This window comes from Erythrolamprus reginae, chromosome 2, assembly GCF_031021105.1.
Source record: "Erythrolamprus reginae isolate rEryReg1 chromosome 2, rEryReg1.hap1, whole genome shotgun sequence".
Lineage (NCBI taxonomy): Eukaryota > Metazoa > Chordata > Lepidosauria > Squamata > Dipsadidae > Erythrolamprus > Erythrolamprus reginae.
Genome location: NC_091951.1, coordinates 90190136 through 90208932, shown reverse-complemented (window position 1 = coordinate 90208932; position 18797 = coordinate 90190136). Strand labels below are relative to the sequence as shown.

At 39.9% G+C, this 18797-nt stretch overlaps 1 protein-coding gene across 1 annotated transcript; it reads left to right on the top strand.

Annotated features, from left to right (window-relative positions):
- The first annotated feature begins 1682 nt into the window (after positions 1–1682).
- On the top strand, positions 1683–5969 carry RPL29 (ribosomal protein L29). Its single transcript, XM_070735792.1, has 4 exons — positions 1683–1764; positions 3903–3947; positions 4894–4958; positions 5752–5969. The coding sequence occupies exons 1-4, from the start codon at positions 1698–1700 to the stop codon at positions 5848–5850; spliced, it is 276 nt and encodes a 91-aa protein (XP_070591893.1). The 5' UTR covers positions 1683–1697; the 3' UTR covers positions 5851–5969.
- Positions 5970–18797: the final 12828 nt, after the last annotated feature.

Genomic DNA, 18797 nt, shown 5'->3' with positions numbered 1-18797 from the left:
ATATTTCATTCAGGCATTTCAAATTTTATCACATATCTTAAAAGTCTCCTACTACTTAATGAAGCATAATTAATTCAAAATTTATAACTTCATTTGTCTTAATTACAAGAGTCAAAACTGCTGTCTGGAAATTTCCCAGGTGATAATGGATTGGGTTGCACACTATTACCTTGTGGAGCTGCTTTTTTCTTGCAATTGCACCCATTTCAACAAACTAGTTTTTCTTTTCTTTTTTCAGTAATTGCAGTTGGCGGACTTTTTCAAGAATCTTTCTCTCTTCCCCCACTAGGAATATAGAGCTTCGGCGCCCTCTTCTTGACACCTACTTTTCCGTTACTTAAAACGTATCTCCCCCAAAAAATGTACTTGGGGAAAAAAGGCGCTTTTATATTTATCTGGTGAAGTATACCGTTCTAATGGTAAAATAGTTTTTCAGTACTCCATTTCTACAAAAAGAGAAGGAAAACAGAGAGAGAAGAGAAGCAAAGCGAAGCAGGTAAGATAAATTTTTGAAACACAAGCATATAATGTTGTGGTTAGCTCTGGCCCAGCTCCTGCCCCAAGGACTGTGGATGTGGGGGAGACATCCACATGCTGCAGGCCTGTTTTGCCCCTGGTGGAATCTGATGAGGAAGGCTCCTCTGACCAAGAAGACATGAGTGACAGGGAGGAGGAGAGTGTGGCAGACAGCTCAGGAGATCAATTATCTAGCTCCTCCTTGGATTCAGAACAAGAGTTAATGATACAGCCACACATGCGGAGAGCCATGCATAGGCAACAACAACAACTGAGAGATTATTATCAAAGAAAATGAGGCCACCTGTGGTTGGGTGGGGCTGTGGTAATTAGTGAGGCTGCTATAAATAGCAGCCTGTGGGTTTGGCCATTGTGGAGGATTATGTGATCGTTGTTTCATGACTGCTTTACTGACTTTGACCTTTTGTGTGCTGACACCCCCCCCCCTTTGAAACTAAACCAGAGCAAAGTGTGTTTCACTTTGTGAAAGGACTGTGAATTGCCTCACAGCTGCAAGCTAAGTATCACAGAACTGATAAGGGACTTGTACAAATTACCAGTTTGTTTGGAGATCAGTGCTCTTTGCTATACCAAAAGAGGGCTTAGTTTAAGTGAATTTTCATTATAAAGAACATTGTTTTGAATTTTCAAACGTGTGTGTGTCTGAAATTTGTACCTGTGAATTTTTGGGAGGAGTGTACCAGAGAGCCCGACAGAACAATATAATATATTTTATTTATTTTATTTGGATTTATATGCCGCCCTACTCTCAGAGGACTCCTCTTATATAATCACCTTATCCAGAGGGTTTATAATTGAGAAATTCACTGTTAGTTTTCTCACTAAAGAGAAATATCCACTTTTTACACTTTTTCCTTCAATGCGATACCAGGGTGCAAACGATACATCTCACGATGTGCCATGCAGCGACCTGTTTAAGAAACTAAAGAGACAAAACCTGTAGAGCCTCCAACGTTTTGAAAAGAGCAGAATACGCTCATCTCTAGAACTTTTCTTTCATTATCTGACTGCGCTTTAAGTAAGATTTTGTTTTTTAAAGTAGGAAAAGTCATGTTCGGGTCCGGAACGTTTTTCACTGCGACTCCTGTTTCCAGCCGGATACATTACATTACCGTCCTTTTGCCTGTCCGTTCAGCTGTATTTTTACCGGTCTCGATGGCATGATATCCCGGAATGCTTTGCGACCATTACTCCTTTTCCGGTTTTGGCTTGAACTTCGGCGGACGGGTAAGTTGACTTGGACCTCCCGGAATCCTCGATCATCGGCCTCGAGGAAAACTATAGTGCGGCGAACTCCCGGGAAGGAAAAAGATGGTTGTCTTACTAAACAGTTTTAATTTTTTTTCCCTCCTGCGAGATGGGTGGTGATGGAATGGAAGGGAATAGATGAGCTTGGGGAAGGATGTTTCACCGGAATGGAGTAGGATGAAAGAAAAGAGGCGGGCAGGGTCGGGACACAGGATTAAGTCCCGAGAATCAGGTAGTGCACAGTGGACTCTTCTATGACATGTGGACTTCAACTCCCAGAATTCCTGAACTAGCATGATTGGCTTAGGAATTCTGGGAGTTGAAGTCCACAAGTCATAGAAGAGCCAACCTTGTCTATCCCTCAGCTGGTGTAAAAGGGAATGAAATGAGGCTTTCTGGAGGTTACTTAATAACGTCTTTGTCTCTTGGAAGGCTGTCCTGTTTGGTGGGCATTAGACATTTTTCTGGAACGGGAAATTCAGCCTGTTGTGTATCTACTACACACAGGGTAGTCAGTTATATGGTCAGTTATTGAATTGAGGTTTGCTTTTTTAAAAAATTAGTTGGAGATTGACTTTGATATCTGTTACCTTGCGATATAGTTGCTTGGATAGGCAGTGTCAAATTGAATACAATACAATGTACAGTATTCTTTAATGGCCAAGTGTGATAGGGCACACAGGGAATTTGTCTCCAGGGCATAAGCTCTCAATTTACGTACAAAGAAGTAACATAATCATAATATATGATAACAGTATTCCAATGTCTCAGGGAGTAGAGCTATTCTCCAAAGCACCTGAGGGGAGAACAAGAAGCAATGGATGGAAACTAATCAAGGAGAGAAGCAACTTAGAACTAAGGAGAACTAAGTACTCCATGGGCTTAAACAGACAATGATAGAAATACTGTATTTGAACCAGAGTACATGGGATAGTGGTGGTTGTTCAGACAGTAATATAAGCCAATATATAGTAAAGGTATCATTTAGAGGATATACAATATCTCCATAATACAGTAATTATAATACAGTCCATAATACATCTCTTCTTCACACATAGCAAGTAGTAGTATTACATATATTCTCTCATTCACATACAGCAGATATCATATACCATTTATTCTCTTATTCACACAGCTTATTCTCTTATTAATACAGCAAATGCATTTACATTAGTTGCACACAGCTCTCTTCACAGTATATTGCACACAGCTCAGATATTAATACTAACCAGCACATATACACCAGTAACCAACATTACAACATAAAGCAGCAAAACAGACACAATGCAACAACAGAATGTAACCACAGAGTGCAACAGAGCAGCACATCTGTCTCCCTTATATAGCTAAATTGCAGCCTATCTCATAATTACTACCTAGCTCTTAAAGTGATATCACTATTTTCTCCTAACATACATTGCTGGTTTATTTCCATATATTGAAAACCCAACCAATACAGTATGTGGTACTCACAAACAGCTTTTGCCTCCAGAAGTTCTGAATGCTCCAACACTGGAAGTTTTTAAGAAAATGTTGGATAATCATTTGCCTGAAGTGGTATAGGGTTTCCTACGTAAGCAGGGGGTTGGACTAGAAGACCTCCACGGTCCCTTCCAACTCTCTTGTTGTAATAATAAGATAGCGAAAGTGGAAGTTAATAGGAAAGATGAGAAGGATAATAATAATAATAGTAATAGTAATAATAATTTATTAGATTTGTATGCCGCCCCATATGTATGCCGCCCCTATAATAATAATTGAACCCTACTACATGGGTATAAATATCCTTATACATAAGTCAGTTCTGTGGGAATTAGGTGTTCAGCTGAGTGATGGGGAGAACTGTCATTGTGTATAGTTTTGGTACGCAAGTCCTGCAGTGGAGTCCTGAGGTGAGTTTTTGTCTTGGATGTGAGGGTTTTTTTAAAGCCCTCATCTTTTTGGCTTGTGCAGTATATAGGCCGTACGTGGAAGGCTGGCTTAAGCCATGAGTCCTGTTCTGAATCAGCAAGTGAACTTTAGTTCATATGTGAGTTTAAAGAATGTAAAATACTGGAGGGTTTGTGTCCTTTTCTATGTTTAAGTTTAATGCTTCCTGTCTTTGCTTCTTTCAACAGATTTAGCCATGGCCAAGTCCAAGAACCATACTACACACAATCAATGTAGGTTTTAATGGGAATTGTGGAATGAAAATAGCTGTGATGTTACTATTTGCCTCTATTTGAAAGGACTAATATTGGCATAATAGCTTAAATCAATATTCACTAACTTTTAATTAAAATTTCCTGTATAGCTTACATGTCTTGAACAGTGCTTGTTTCGTTAGAGGGGATTGCCTTACTAGATTACTAGAGAGGGCAAAAAATATTACTCAGTTTCTTCCCACTTAATCAAATTTTAGTAAAAGTATATTGGAATAAAGTTGCATGAAAATGAAAATGGATAACAATTGTATGTTTGGCAAATTGGTTTGAGACATTATAATACATTTATAATACATGAATTTAAGATTGATGGAACAACATCACTTATGATTGGAGAAAAGTTATATTGAATTGTGTATAGTCAACAGAGCAAGATTGAAATTTTATTGGAACTAATGATAGCTTTGTACTGCCTACTTAATGTAAAGAAAAAGATACCCTAAGAAAGCGATTATATGATTTTTATGAGGAGAGAAATTATGAGTGTTTTTTGTTACTTCCACTTATCAAAAGAGAAAAGAAGCAGAGAATCATCAGCTTTGTAATCAAAACAGTATCATCTGTTTCATTTATCAATTGTCTTCCCATTTTCACTGGCTTTGATTGCCCAAGAATGTGATTGCTGCAGAGGAACAGTTTCTTATCTATGATGTTACAATGAATGTTGGTTGGACCAGATGGCCTACAACTCTGTTACTCTGTATTAAAGTTTATCCGAAGCATAATCCAAAATTGGGGATGATCCTTATGTTAGATTCTAGGTTCTTAGCCACATTACTTTATAGAATTTTCAAACCTATAAAATGCAACTTAAAATAGATATTTTGCATATAAAACACAGAGGAACATAAATGTAGAATATTAATTTTGTTATCTTAAATTACTGAATATTTTCTCTGAACAGCTCGCAAATGGCACAGAAACGGCATTAAGAAACCCAGGTCACAAAGATATGAATCTTTGAAGGGGGTGAGTGCATTGTCAACGCATTTGCAGCTGCTGACATTGACAGGTGGCTCATTGTGTGTAGGGGCCTGACAACAGTGAATGGTAGTGCATGGTCACAGACCATGACATAAAGAAGTTCAGTATCGCACATCAATATTATAAACCCCTAATGTGAAAGAAGCCTAACAACAATAACATTTAGATATATTTTATATATCTAAAATGTTGATTTTATTTTGTATGTGCTCAATATTGCATACAACTACCATTCTCTGAGTGCCCTGTTTCCTTATGGACCTATTTCATTTAAACACAATTATCTGGGACACCTTGAATTTACAAGGATTTATTTTTGGAAATTATCCTTGGAATGGCAAGGTTCATATGAGTTGCCATGATTTGGAGGGGAAATTGAATATTCCAGAGTTCTGCAAGCTATTTATGTTCACAAATATGTGCATTTTGTACATCTCTAACATTGATTGTATGTTCAGACAGTGTTCCATGATTATTATTTTATTTCTAGCCCACCTTTATTTTTAATTTTTTAAATAATTCAAGGCAGTTAACATATCCCTCATACAAGGCCATTTGAAAGAACAAGAAAAGGCAGAAGAGTGGATAGGGGGCCACTTTGAGTGGATTTATGAAGGACTGTCACATGACTCAGGGTGGCTTACAATTGGATGAAATATAACAGATTAAAACAATATAACAATAAATACATTAAATTGTCTACTTCACTGTTTTGAGCTCCAGTGGACTTCTATATCAAAAAGCAAATTATATTTCTTGTGTCTTCTCAACTTTCTAGGTGGATCCCAAATTCCTGAGGAATATGCGCTTTGCGAAGAAGCACAACAAAAAAGGATTGAAAAAAATGCGAGCTAATAATGCTAAAAATGCTAAATAATCAGCCTGACTTTCTATAGTGAAGGGAACCACCTTCATTAGTAATTGGGTGACAATTTTTCCATGTACCATCTTTCACCCAAAAGCATTTTATATTAATAAAAATGAATAATATGTGTATGCATTGTCTCCTTTTCATTGTGTCTACATTAGTTAACACTCTCTGAACATGTTTTTTACAACATACAGCTCAAGTAGACCATACATAAATTATAATATTTGACGGGTATATTAATTTCCCCATGCCTGGTGACATAGATGAGTTTTCAGAAGTTTACAAAAGGCAAGGAGGGTGGGGGTGGTCCTAATATCTGGGGTGAGTTGGTTCCAGAGGGCCGGGGCCGTCACAGAGAAGGCTCTTCCCCTGGGCCCTGCCAGATGACATTGTTTAGTCAACAGGACCCGGAGAAGGCCAATTCTGTGGGACCTAATCGATCGCTGGGATTTGTGCGGCAGAAGGTAGTTCCGGATGTATTCTGGTCCAATGCCATGTAGGGCTTTATAGATCATAACCAACACTTTGAATTGAGACCGGAAACTGATCGGCAGCCAGTGCAATCCGCTGAGTGTTGACAAGACATGGGCATATCTGGGAAATCCCATGATTGTTCCTGCGGCTGCATTCTTCACGATCTGAAGTTTCCGAACACTTCAAAAGTAGCCCCGTGTAGAGACCGTTGCAGTAGTCGAACCTCGAGGTCATGAGGGCATGAGTGACTGAGCAGTAACTCCCTATCCAAATAGGGCTGCAACTGGTACACCAGGCGAACCTGGGCAAGATAGTGTTCTAATGTTAGCTGTGGATCAAGGAGGATGCCCAAGCTGCAGACCCTCTCTGAGGGGGTCAATAATCCCCTCCCCAGGGTAATGGGTGTACAGATGGAATTGTCTTTGGGAGGCAAAACCCACAGCCACTCCGTCTTGTCTGGATTGAGTTTGAACCTGTTGACACCCATATCAGAGTATGAGATAGCCTAACTGGACTATTGCAATTCACTCTACATGGGGCTGCCCTTGAAAAGAATCTGGAAGCCTCGGTGCAAGGTGGGACTGCGTGAAGTACAGTATATTTGGTATCCAAAGAAGGGCACATATAATACCCCTGCTCAGAAACCACGCTGAGTGCTATTTTGCTTCTGGATCCAATTCAAGGTGTTGGTTATTATCTGCTTGTTTTTTCACCTGCTTTGTAAATAATAAAACAAGGAAAGAGTTGATGTCTGCTACCTTGCCCTTTTCAGTGTAAAAAACGTTCCTGCAAAAAAATTAAAATAATCTTCAAAAATAATAATCATGAGTTCCTCTCTCCTTTTTTTCCAGCATTCTCTTTCTATGAGCTGTGCAGTAATCAGCAATATGGCCACTTATCCAGAAGGTGGCAGGTTCTGCATACTTAACAATATTATTCAACTGATAATAGGCACCTGAGAATATCTGATGAAAATGCCTTTGAACTATCTTAAGACTACAATTAAGTTGCATGCTAACCTAAAAAAATACCAGTCATTGGTTGCCCATAAGAAAATTGTTCATGAAACAGCCAAAGAAAATCGCATCCAATATTTTGTTTCCAAGATTTCCAAGTCAAATATTTGGCAAGCTGATGAACAAGTCACGACAACAGATATATCATTTTATTGATAGAAATCTCGTCTTCTGGATTACACTGAAGCCGAATAGATGTTATTTGTATAATGGCCTTTAATAAGCTTCTACTAATTCATTTGATTTAATGTTGCATTTTTGTCTTAGGGTAAATGTTAATTTTTTTGAATCTATCATATGTCAGGGTGATGTTGAGTCAAGATAGGAATCAAATATTCTACATGTTTATTCCATGGTATCTATACCCAATAATCTGATCTACTAACAGTCAAGACAAACTGCCATCAGATAGTAATAGTTTAGTAAAATATTACTAAAACTAGTAATAGTTTGTTAATCCTGTATGCTGCCTAACTCTCAATTATACTTTTGTTATTCCAAAAAACACCAATATGGATGTATCCCCAAGATTAACTTTTTGATTACTCTTAAAGAAGTGTGGTGCTGTCTTATGATCTAATTTGCCATATGTAACCAGCTGTATTGTTTTTCCTTGTATTTTAAGTTAAAATTCCAAAATATTCCACCCTTCTGTTCGAAGGAGACTTCCACAACTGATTAATTTAGTTTGCTGGTTCTACATGTTTCCTTCCATTGCAACTAGCTGATTTTTAATAGCTAGAACTACATAATTGCCAAGGTGAAAACTGCAGAAAAACTTTATTCACATAGAAATGACTAAACAGCAATAGATGGGTTTGCATATCCTGCTAAGCTGTCTTATCACCTAGAGATACATGTGAATTAGGTTGTTATAACAACTTGTTGTTTAAAGGTGTTTCGAAGTTAGTGGAGCAAAAGCAGTGTTAGTCATTTTTCTCCCTAATCTCTAGTCGGGAGAATAGACTACTTATGTGGTTTTGTGTCTGAAAGTTATAATTACATGTAATTTGTTTAAAGATAGACAGACAGCCTTAAGTCAGGTATGAATCAAGTATGTTGTGCCTTTCAAAATTCCCAATTAATATCATCAGCATATGACCTAGAGCAGCGATGGGTCACTCCCAATTCAGCACAGTTCTGTGAATCAGTAGCAGTGGGAAATTCCTTCCACTGACCCGGAACGATTCTGTGCATGCAACTATGCAAAGTGAGCACGCAAAGTAGTAGCAGCAGGTTTTAAAACCCACGACTCTCCTAGAGGGTACCAGATTGCAGAAGGCTGGTTTAGACAATAACTTCATAAATAGAACAGACCTTTTCTTTCTTCTTCCCCTGTGCTCTCCTAAAACTCCATCTGAGCACAGAAATTAAGTAGAATCGGGACAATTTCTTACTTTAATAGGAATACCAGAGCTATAGGTTAGATGAGGAAGTTAAAAAAGAACCCAGATTGCAACAACTGCAAGTCATTTCCATGTCGTTTGCCAAACAGACATCCATGCAGTCAACAAGATTTTGTCTCAATTCCAATTTTTACCTTAATTATCTAATATTTGGATTGGGAGTACCGTAGGAATGTGTTGGGTGCAAAGTGCTGATGGAGACATAAGTTTGCAGAAATTAATTCCTCCTGTGAGACAGGAACAATATGTAATTATGTTTGCAATTTCACCCTTAATCATTCCACTGCATTATTGTGTTGTAATCATTGTCACTAGAATTGCCAGCAGCGGTGGGCTACTAGCCGGAAAGCTTAATTGCACTCACCACGGCGGCTCATAAGTGCTTCCTCATCTAACCTAACTTCCTCATCTAACCTATAGCTCTGGTATTCCTATTAAAGTAAGAAATTGTCCCCGATTCTACTTAATTTCTGAGCTCAGATGGAATTTTAGGAGAGCGCAGGGGAAGAGGAAAGAAAAAGTCTATTCTATTTATGAAGTTATTGTCTAAACCAGCCTTCTGCAATCTGGTACCCTCTAGGGGAGTCCAGTGCGATTTTGCTTCTGCACCTGTGGAGGTAGCAAAATCGTGCACGGAGCCGCAGGTGCGCCTGTGTTTCAGAATGCGCAGAAGCAAAAAAACCTCACCAAAACACAGGCTCACCTGCAGCTCCATGCACAATTTTGCTACCTCCACAGGTGCAGAAGTAAAATTGTGCTGGCCCCACAAGCACTTATGAGCCATGGCAGCGAGTGCAATTTAGCGTTCTGGCTAGTAGCCCACTGCTGATTACCAGTCACCATATTGACTGAGGTCAATATACTTGCCTATATATCCTTCTTTGGAGTACCGCCAATTAAGATTCTGCATTTTTAAAAACTCTCCAATTAGAACTGGAATAAATAGATGCAAATGCTACAGCCTGATTATTCGAAATCAAGCTTGTTGATATTTAATGCAGATGTGGAGCCTTAATTAAGTATTCTTTGTGCTTCTCAGTTCCTTTCTCCTTTATCATCAAAGGGAGGGGGGAAATCATAGAGACAAAATGTAGCTAAGAACTCCTGGTTCTTCATATAAAGCTGCTGCATTCTGTTTTATAAGGATGGGAAGGGCCATTGGCCTCTCACCGGGCCGGCGGTGTTTGCGGCATGGGCGGGGAAGGAGGCCGCCATCTTGGGGCGGAGCCTGCGGGCCCGCGTCATCACCAGGGACCGTAGTGTCGCCATCGCGGTGCATGGGGCACCGATTGGCTGAGGAGCGGCCAGGGAGGTGCCCTATATAAGGGGCCTGCTCGTAGTGCCGCTCCTCTTTGTCTTCCTGTCTCCAGGTTGGAGACAGCAACGATGGGAAAACCTGTCACTGATCAAGAGCCCCTAAATCTGTTACCATTAGTTGTGCATTAACTGATCCTGTTGGAATGAGTAGCATGTCATGTTATTTTTCTATCTTCATTAAGTTCTTCACACAGCAATTTCTTAGGCCCCACAAATGTGTGTGATACAAAAATATCTGGCTGGTCAAGATTCCAATTAAGTTGTTGAGTTAGACATATGCAATATGCATGAGTTCAAGTCTCCTTTCCCCCTTCAGTCAGCAAATCTAGTTTTAGTTAAACCAGAACAAGCTCTTTTCCTGGGAGATAAATTCCTAAACCATGAGCAGCAACACTGAATAGCTTTTGCCTGCTACTTTCCATTTGCAGTTGCGAAATTCTAGCTTTGTTGGAAGCCTTTGTCATCCCTGACCTTCTGCTCTGTCGTCCTACACAAGAGTTTCCCAAATATGGTCTGAACAGTGCCCAGACCAAAATAGCCACATGCGACACAATGCAAGATGGAATAATTGGAATCGTGCAACCTAAGGCCAGAACTTCATTGTGAGAAGAGTCAGGGGCTTGTTTGCTTTGGCAGTGCAAAGATATCAGATCTCCCTCTGCACTGGGAGATGGCCTTCGTGTAGGCGTAAAGTCTTAACCCCTCAAAGTCAATGGTGTCCTTTTTACACTGGGACTCATATGCAACATTTGGTGTAAGCCAACACCAGGTTGTTTTTTGCTGCATCAGTATTAAAATCCATGTTTCTCATCATGATTGACATTTCTAATTACAGATCCAGTCATTCCACATTCTCTCAAATAGGTGTGATACAATTATACTTTGAATGCAGGTGTTGACCATTTTAATATCTGCATACTCTTTGTATAATCTTGTTAGTCACTTGTTCCTTTGGTAAGACTCAATTCTACATTCTCTAAAACAGGAGTGTCAAACTCATGTCATCACAGCGGCATCGCATGACATATCGGGACTTTTTTCCCTTTTCCTAGCCATGGGCTGGGAGTTTGACAGCCTGCTCTAAAAGGTCTCAGATATTTCTTTTTTTTTAAAAAAATTATTATAATACAAAGATTAAAAAGAGTAGGCATATAGTGTTGTACATATTGTATCATTTCACAGTATAATTATTATTTGTGTAGTTGTTGTACTTAACTTCTAAAATACCTTATACAGAGCTGCCCCTAATTCCCCCTCCCTCCCCGTTGAACTATTAGCCTCACAGTTCTTTTTTCTTTTGATATCAATATACAGCTTATGGCATCAGCGGTTGTCAAACATTTGTTCTATCATACAATTAATCTAAAGTCATATTGATTTGATCTTAATTTTGTGTCTCGGATTGATTTTAAGAACGTCTAGTTTATTTACTACCATTATTTTTCTTTTCTTGTCTCGACCCAGTCATAATTTTTTTTCCAAATTTCATAATATTTTGATTCTTCTTTATTTTTAAGGTTTTGGGTTAATCTGTTCATTTCTGCACAGTCATTTTTTTTTTTTTATCATTTCTCTTTCTGATAGTGTTTCTTCTTTTTTTCCAATTTTGCGCTATTGTAATTCTAATTGAAGTAATCATGTGTTGTATTAAATAATAATAGTCTTTTTAAAGTTTTTGATTTATTATGTCTAGAAGAAAGGTCTCTGGTTTTAATATCAGTTTAATTGTGGTAATTTCGAAGATCCATCTTTGGAGTTTTTCCCATGTCTTTTTTATTTGGGGACATGTCCACCATAAATTAAAGAAGGTCCCATTTTTATTTTTACACCTCCAACAATTTCTACCTGCAGCCCAGCAGTGGGTTGCTCCTGGTTCAGCCCGGTTCTGCGAACTGGTAGCAGTGGTGGGAGGCTCCGCCCACCCACCTGCAGCGCTTCTGCAAACCAATAGCAACAAGGTTTAGAAACCACTACTGGTGCTGCCCAGCAAGGGGCTGACTGCCGTCAGTGCTACCAGTCCACTCCTGCCAGCAGGCATGGGCATGTGTGCATGTGTCTGGCACAACATTTGGTTTCTACGCATCCATGCAGAAGCAAAATATCACACAATGACGCTTGCACGCACAAGATTTCAGTGATTTTTGCTTATTTCTTGTTGCTTCCGCATGCGCAGAAGCAACAAAAGAGCTAGGGTGGCGCAGTGGGTAGAGTGCAGTACTGCAGGCCACTAAAGCTGACTGACTGTAGATCTGTAGGTCAGCGGTTCAAATCTCATCACCGGCTCAAGGTTGACTCAACCTTCCATCCTTCCGAGGTGGGTAAAATGAGGAGCCAGATTGTGGGGGCAATATAATAATAATAATAATAATAATAATAATAATTATTATTATTATTATTATTATTATTATTATTATTATTATTATCATTATTATTATTATTATTTACTAGATTTGTATGCCCCCCTCTCCGAAGACTCAGGGCGGCTCACAATATAGTAATAGTACAATACATTACAAATCTAATATTAAAATTTAAAAAGTTAATTTAAAAACATTAGTATAACAATCAGTATCATATAATCATCAATTACGCAATCATACACACTCAATCCAATTTATCGTACTACAGAGGTCAGAAAAACAACAAGGGGGGGTAATCATCTCCACGCCTGGTGACAGAGGTGAGTCTTCAACATTTTACAGAAGGCGAGGAGGGTGGGGGCTGTTCGAATCTCTGAAGGGAGTTGATTCCAGAGGGCTGGGGCCGCCACAGAGAAGTCTCTTCCCATGGGTCCCAACAACCGACATTGTTTAGTCAATGGGACCCACAGAAGGCCCGTCTCTGTGGGAGCTAATCGGTCGCTGGGATTCGTGCGGCAGAAGGCGGTCTGGGAGATATTATGTGGGGCTTTATAGGTCATAACCAACACTTTGAATTGTGACCGGAAACTGATTGGCAGCCAGTGCAGGCCGCGGAGTGTTGGCAAAACATGGGCAGATCTTGGAAGCCCCACAATGGCTCTTGCAGCCATGTTCTGCATGATATGAATTTGGGAATCTTGGAAAGGGTGCAGAGAAGAGCAACAAACATGATAAATGGTCTGGAGGCTAAGTGACAAACAATTGATGGAGTTAGATATATCTAGCCTATCAAAGAGAAGAATGGGGGAGGGGGGCATGATAACTGAATTCCAATTCTTAAGGGGCTGTCACAAACTGAGGGTTGTCTAAGGCACTGGTGTGCCACGAGACACGGTCAGGTGTGCCGCGAAGAAAAAAGCTCAGCTTCTTGTCTCACAACTTTTTGCGAAGATCAAAAAGTTGTGAGACCGGAACCTGAGCTTCATTATTTGTGCCTTCCAAGTTTTCCGGCAGCTGCAGCGCCCCGCCCGGCTGGAGCTTTCCTGGCAACAGCAGCAGGTGAGCTTTGGGGCCTGGTGGGAGGGCGGCGCGCAGTGGGAGAGTGATGGCAGCGGCAGCGGGCAGTAGCCGTGGGGTGGCTCCAGGGTGGTCAGCTGTGAGGCAGAGCTCCGGAACAGAGGCACCGATGGCGGCGGCTGGACATGCTGGAATTGCGTGGCTGGCACTTGCCTGCTGGCTGGGCTGGGATGGAGGCTCCAGCCCCACGTCCATGCCCAGCACAACGCCAGCATGTACGGCGTCTAGCAACATGTCTAGCCACCGCTGTCAGTGCCTCGGTTCCGGAGCTCCGCCTCACAGCTGATCACCCTGCTACTGCTGCTGAGAGAAAAAGAGAGGGAAAGGGGGGGGGAGAGAAAGAGATAGCAAGAGAGGGAGAGAGAAAGAGAGAGGGAGAGAGGGGGTTAGCAAGAGAGGGACAGAGAGAAAGAGAGGGGGGGCTAGCAACAGAGGGAGAGAGAGAAAGAGAGGGAGGAGAGAAAGAGAGAAAGAGATAGCAACAGAGGGAGAGAGAGAACGAGAGAGGGAGAGGGGGAGAGAAAGAGAGAGAAAGAGATAGCAAGAGAGGGAGAGAAAGAGAGAGGGAGAGAGGGGGGAGAGATAGAGATAGCAAGAGAGGGAGAGAGAGAAAGAGAGAGGGAGAGGGGGGGAGAAAGAGAAAGAGATAGCAAGAGAGGGAGAGAAAGAGAGAGGGAGAGAGGGGAGACAGAAAGAGAGAGAAAGAGATAGTAAGAGATAGTAAGAGAAGGAGAGAGAGGGAGAGAGGGGGGAGAGAAAGAGAGAAAGCAAAAAAAGAGAAAGAGAGATAGCGAGAGAAAGAGAGAGGGGGGAGAGAGAAAGAGAGAAAGACAGCAAGAGAGAGAGAGAAAGCAAGAGAGAGAGAGAAAGAGGGGGAAGGAGGGTGAGGGAAAGACATTGAGGGAGGGAAGGAGGGAGAGAGAAGGAGGGCAAAAAAGAGAGGAAGAAAGGGAGAAACAAAGAGAGATGGAGAGAGAGGGGGAAAGAAAGAGAAAGGAAGGGAGAGAGAGAAGAGGGAGAGAGAGAAGAGGGAGAGAGAGAAATAGAGCGAAAGGGAGGAAGAGAGATATTTTTTGTCCAAACTTTTTTTTGCCCCCCCACCACCAATCAGTGTTCCCCAGGATTTTGTAAATGTGAATAATGTGCCGCTGCTCAAAAAAGGTTGGGAGACACTGGTCTAAGGCACCAGAAGGCAAGACAAGAAGTATTGGGTGGAATAGAGATCCCACCTAGAGATTTTTCAGACAATGAGAACAATTAATCAATGGAAGAGTTTGCCTCCTGGGATTGTGGATGCTCCATCACTAAAGGTTTTTAAAAATAGATTGGAAATCATTTCACTGGGATGGTGTAAGAGCAAGGGATTGGACTAGAAGACCTCTGAGGTTCCTTCTAGTCTTATGTGATCCTACAAGTTCAGATTTATCTATCCAGTAAAAGGTCTCTGTTTCACAGCTTAGACAGCATACTATCTGAAAACTCATGAATATAAATGACTCAATGCCAACCTAAGATTTCAAGAATATTTCTCCATTAACTGAAAGGTGAGAACTTTTAAAATTAATTTCTGAGTGACATATTTATTAGAAACAAGTGCAGTATAGAAACTACTACTAAATACTACTAGAAGTTTATGTACTAAAAATCTAGTATTCAGCAAGCAAAAACTACAGAACAGGAAACAGGGAAAATATTCAGCCTAAATATCAGTCTTAGGAACAACAATGTAATTGAATTTATTTGACATATATTGATGCAAATCGGACCCAGGGAGGATTTTAGACCATTCTGATAATGTCATTTAAAAGAGCAGTGGTTTTAAATGGTGGTGCAGTGGCTATAATGTAATATTGCAGGCTATCTCTGGTCACAGCCAGGTGTTTGATTCTTTATTATTTTTATTATTATTTTTCATTTATTTGTCATACATTGTAGTATGTTTAACATAATATAAGGATAAAGTAGAGATAGAAAAGATAAAAACACATTAGGACAGGAACGGTAGGCACAAGGTGCACTTATGGACGCCCCTTACAGACCTCTTAGAAAAGGGGAGAGGTCTATTGTAGATAATGTAAGGTTGAAGATTTTGGTATTGGGGGAAGAAACAACAGAGTCTGGTAGTGAATTCCAAGGGCTTGAGGTTGATTCAGTCCTCCATCCTTCTGAGGTCAGTAAAATAAGGACCCAGATGGTTGGGGGCAATGTGATAATATGTAAACTGCTAAGAGAGGGCTGTAAAGCACTATGGAATGCATTAAAGTGTTATTACTATACACATAAGATGTTATAACTTTACCTGTTGATGCCAAACATTTGTGCACACACATAAGTGCATGTATACACATGGGAGAGAGAGAGAAAGAGAGAGAGAGAGAGAGAAAGAGAAAGAGAGAAAGAGATTTCATATATTTTTGGAAACAATCCTATTCTTGAAAATAAGTTTTTCTTATCATAATGTGTACCTTAGCAGTAATAATTCTCTGAGATTCAATCATTCAGCCTCACAACTATGTAAGAAATGTACAAAGGCAAGTAATAACAATTGGGAAATTATGCAGATGCCTCAGAACCACATCGAATCTCAGTCTGTTTTTTTCTAGGATGACCTTGGACAATTCCTTCCTTCCTTCCTTCCTTCCTTCCTTCCAATTCTAACAGAGTGAATATTCTTTGCCTTTGTTATGACAATATTCTATAATTTTAAGCACAAGTCTAGAGGAGGGACTTTAAAGAAGACTTTAAAGATCATAGGATAGTAGTTTGTGACAGCTGCTTGCACAATGCGTCCACTCCAAAAATGTCTACCTTCCCCTGTAATAATGTGCCTATAAATAGCTACTCATTGTTACAGGGTTGAGTACAAACTTGATTCAGTTGGTTAATTAACCCAACAGTTGTTACAAGATGCCTGCTAAGCACATACCATTTCTTTTTATTTTTTTCTTTCCTTAAACCAGATATCTAGAAAAATCATGAACTGTTGCTTATCATTTTCCAATGCCACCCTAATCCAAATTATCAATTAGAACAAATACTGAATACTGTGAGTTTTAAGGCTTCTGCTTTTAAACTATAGTCTTGCAAATGCTTGGCAATTGTTGTCATTCAGCCTGAGGTTCCTCAGGGACCGGCTGAATCTCTGCCGGATCCATGCCCAGAGAAGGAGGACAGTGAACAGGAGGGGGAGGACCAGGCAGACGGGGGAGAGGAACGTCAGGAAGAGGAGGAGGGAGAGCAGCCTGAGACCCCCCGGGGGGGGCTCTCCCCAGCTAGTAGCCTGGATTCATTGGATGAAGACGCACAGGCTATACTAGATATCAGGCAGCGACGAGCAGCTCAAAGATGGGGCCAATTAGAAAGGTATTTCCATCCCTGAATTGGCAACAGCTGGGTTTGGGTGTGGTTCTCCTCAGCAGGGTTGAAAAGGCAGGCCCACCCTTACAGTCTTGTGGAGAGTTATCAACTGGGAGTCCTGTGACCTTGCTTCGATTCTCGGCGTCTCTGATCTTGGCTTGTGGCCTAGAAGTCTGGAAGACTTGGGGGAGGCGTGGGTTTTATTATCTCCAGCGTTGTTTTTGCCAGCAATAATCCTGTTTTATTGTCTGGCCTTTGTGAAACCTCTGTCAAGCTTCATAGTGTTCCTGTCTGTAAGAACAGTTTTTGTTACCTGTGTTTGCTTTGAATTATATAAACTGCCTTTGCTTTTTACCAGTGTGTCTGGATACTCTTTTTGGTTGGTGTTGGCTTCTGGGGGGACCCAGACAGAACAGCAATTGAGCCAGGTTTCATAGAGATTTCAATGTAACATTGCATGTTATTGTACTTTTAAGAAAGTTAAGTGACCATCTACCTATTTAAAGTTTCAACCAAATGATTTTTGTATGCCGCCCCGAGTCTTTGGAGAGGGGCGGCATACAAATCTAATAAATAATCATAAATAAATAAAACCTAGACAATACACAAATTTTCATCAATTATAGCATGAAATGTAGTTAGATAAAGACAGAGGCTCAGAGTGGTTTTATGAACAGAAGGCCTTTGTAAACATTTCATCTTTATAGTTTTCCATTTTCACCCACCAACAATGACTGTGAGATAGGGCCACAAGGAGATTGAACCTTGAATATAAATGAGTAAGAAATGAGCAAGATCATCATGTAATCAATCACAGCAGCACCTGCCATGATTATGCTTTCTTTGATGTTGCCAATGGAGATAGGACTATGGCTGAGAAATAGTGATTTCTGTGAAGCCACCTGGTAAAAGGGACCAAATGAATGAGCAGCGTGAGCTGGTACAATTTTAAGTGAAAGGTGAAAGATGATTGACTTGATGAAGCCAATTTCATGAATGAAACCAGCTAGCCTGGCATAAGAGGTGAGGACCAGTTTCTGGAGAGGTGTATTCATTTATTTACTTCCTACCTAAAGATCTAACTATTTTAGGCTCAGAAGAAGCTTACCTTTGAGATACCTTACTCAGGATTGGGGTTTTCCATTCAGCAATGAAACTCACTCCTTTTTTACTTAACAAGATAACACTATAGGTTTAAACCAGTCTCAGACCCAACAAAAAATATCGTGGAGATAGTTGATTTTGTAACATTTCACTTTTCAACATCATTTCGTAGCCATAGCTTAGAATTATTTGTAATAATGAAAAACAGATCATATAGCTTACAAATAAACAAGAATGATGGCTATAGACTTCAGCTCTTATCTTTGTGGTTATGTTTTAACACAAGCGTGGCTACTCATTCCAAAATAGCTGATGCTTTGATACAAAATTTCCTGGCAATATATAAACATGGGAATCAAATATCAATTTCCAGACATGACACCTTGCTTAATATCTAATGATGTGCTGTTAAAGTACTGTGTTTCTACATTTATTTGAAAGGAAGCCGAGTTTATTTCCCAAATAATTTGCTCTTAAAAATGTGGAAAGAATTTAGATTCACTGAGAATATGATAATTGATATAAATGATGGTTTTTTTCTAACTTTCCTTTTTTGGAAGTTTTTTCTCACTTTCGGGATTTCCTTCATATAGGCAAATGTGGTACTTTTCTATTTGCATTAAACCTATATATTTTTTAAAAAAATTGTGAATTCCTCAATGATAAAACTGAAATGTGAACACTCAAGATATTTAGGAAAAAATATTTTAAAATAGAAAATAAAGAAATTATTTTAGTCTGGCTGAATGCCTTGATTTTTTCCCTATCACTGGGTACAGTCCGGGGTTAAATAAATTTTTGTTCATACATATAATACAAAAGTGTTGCATATAATATAAAGT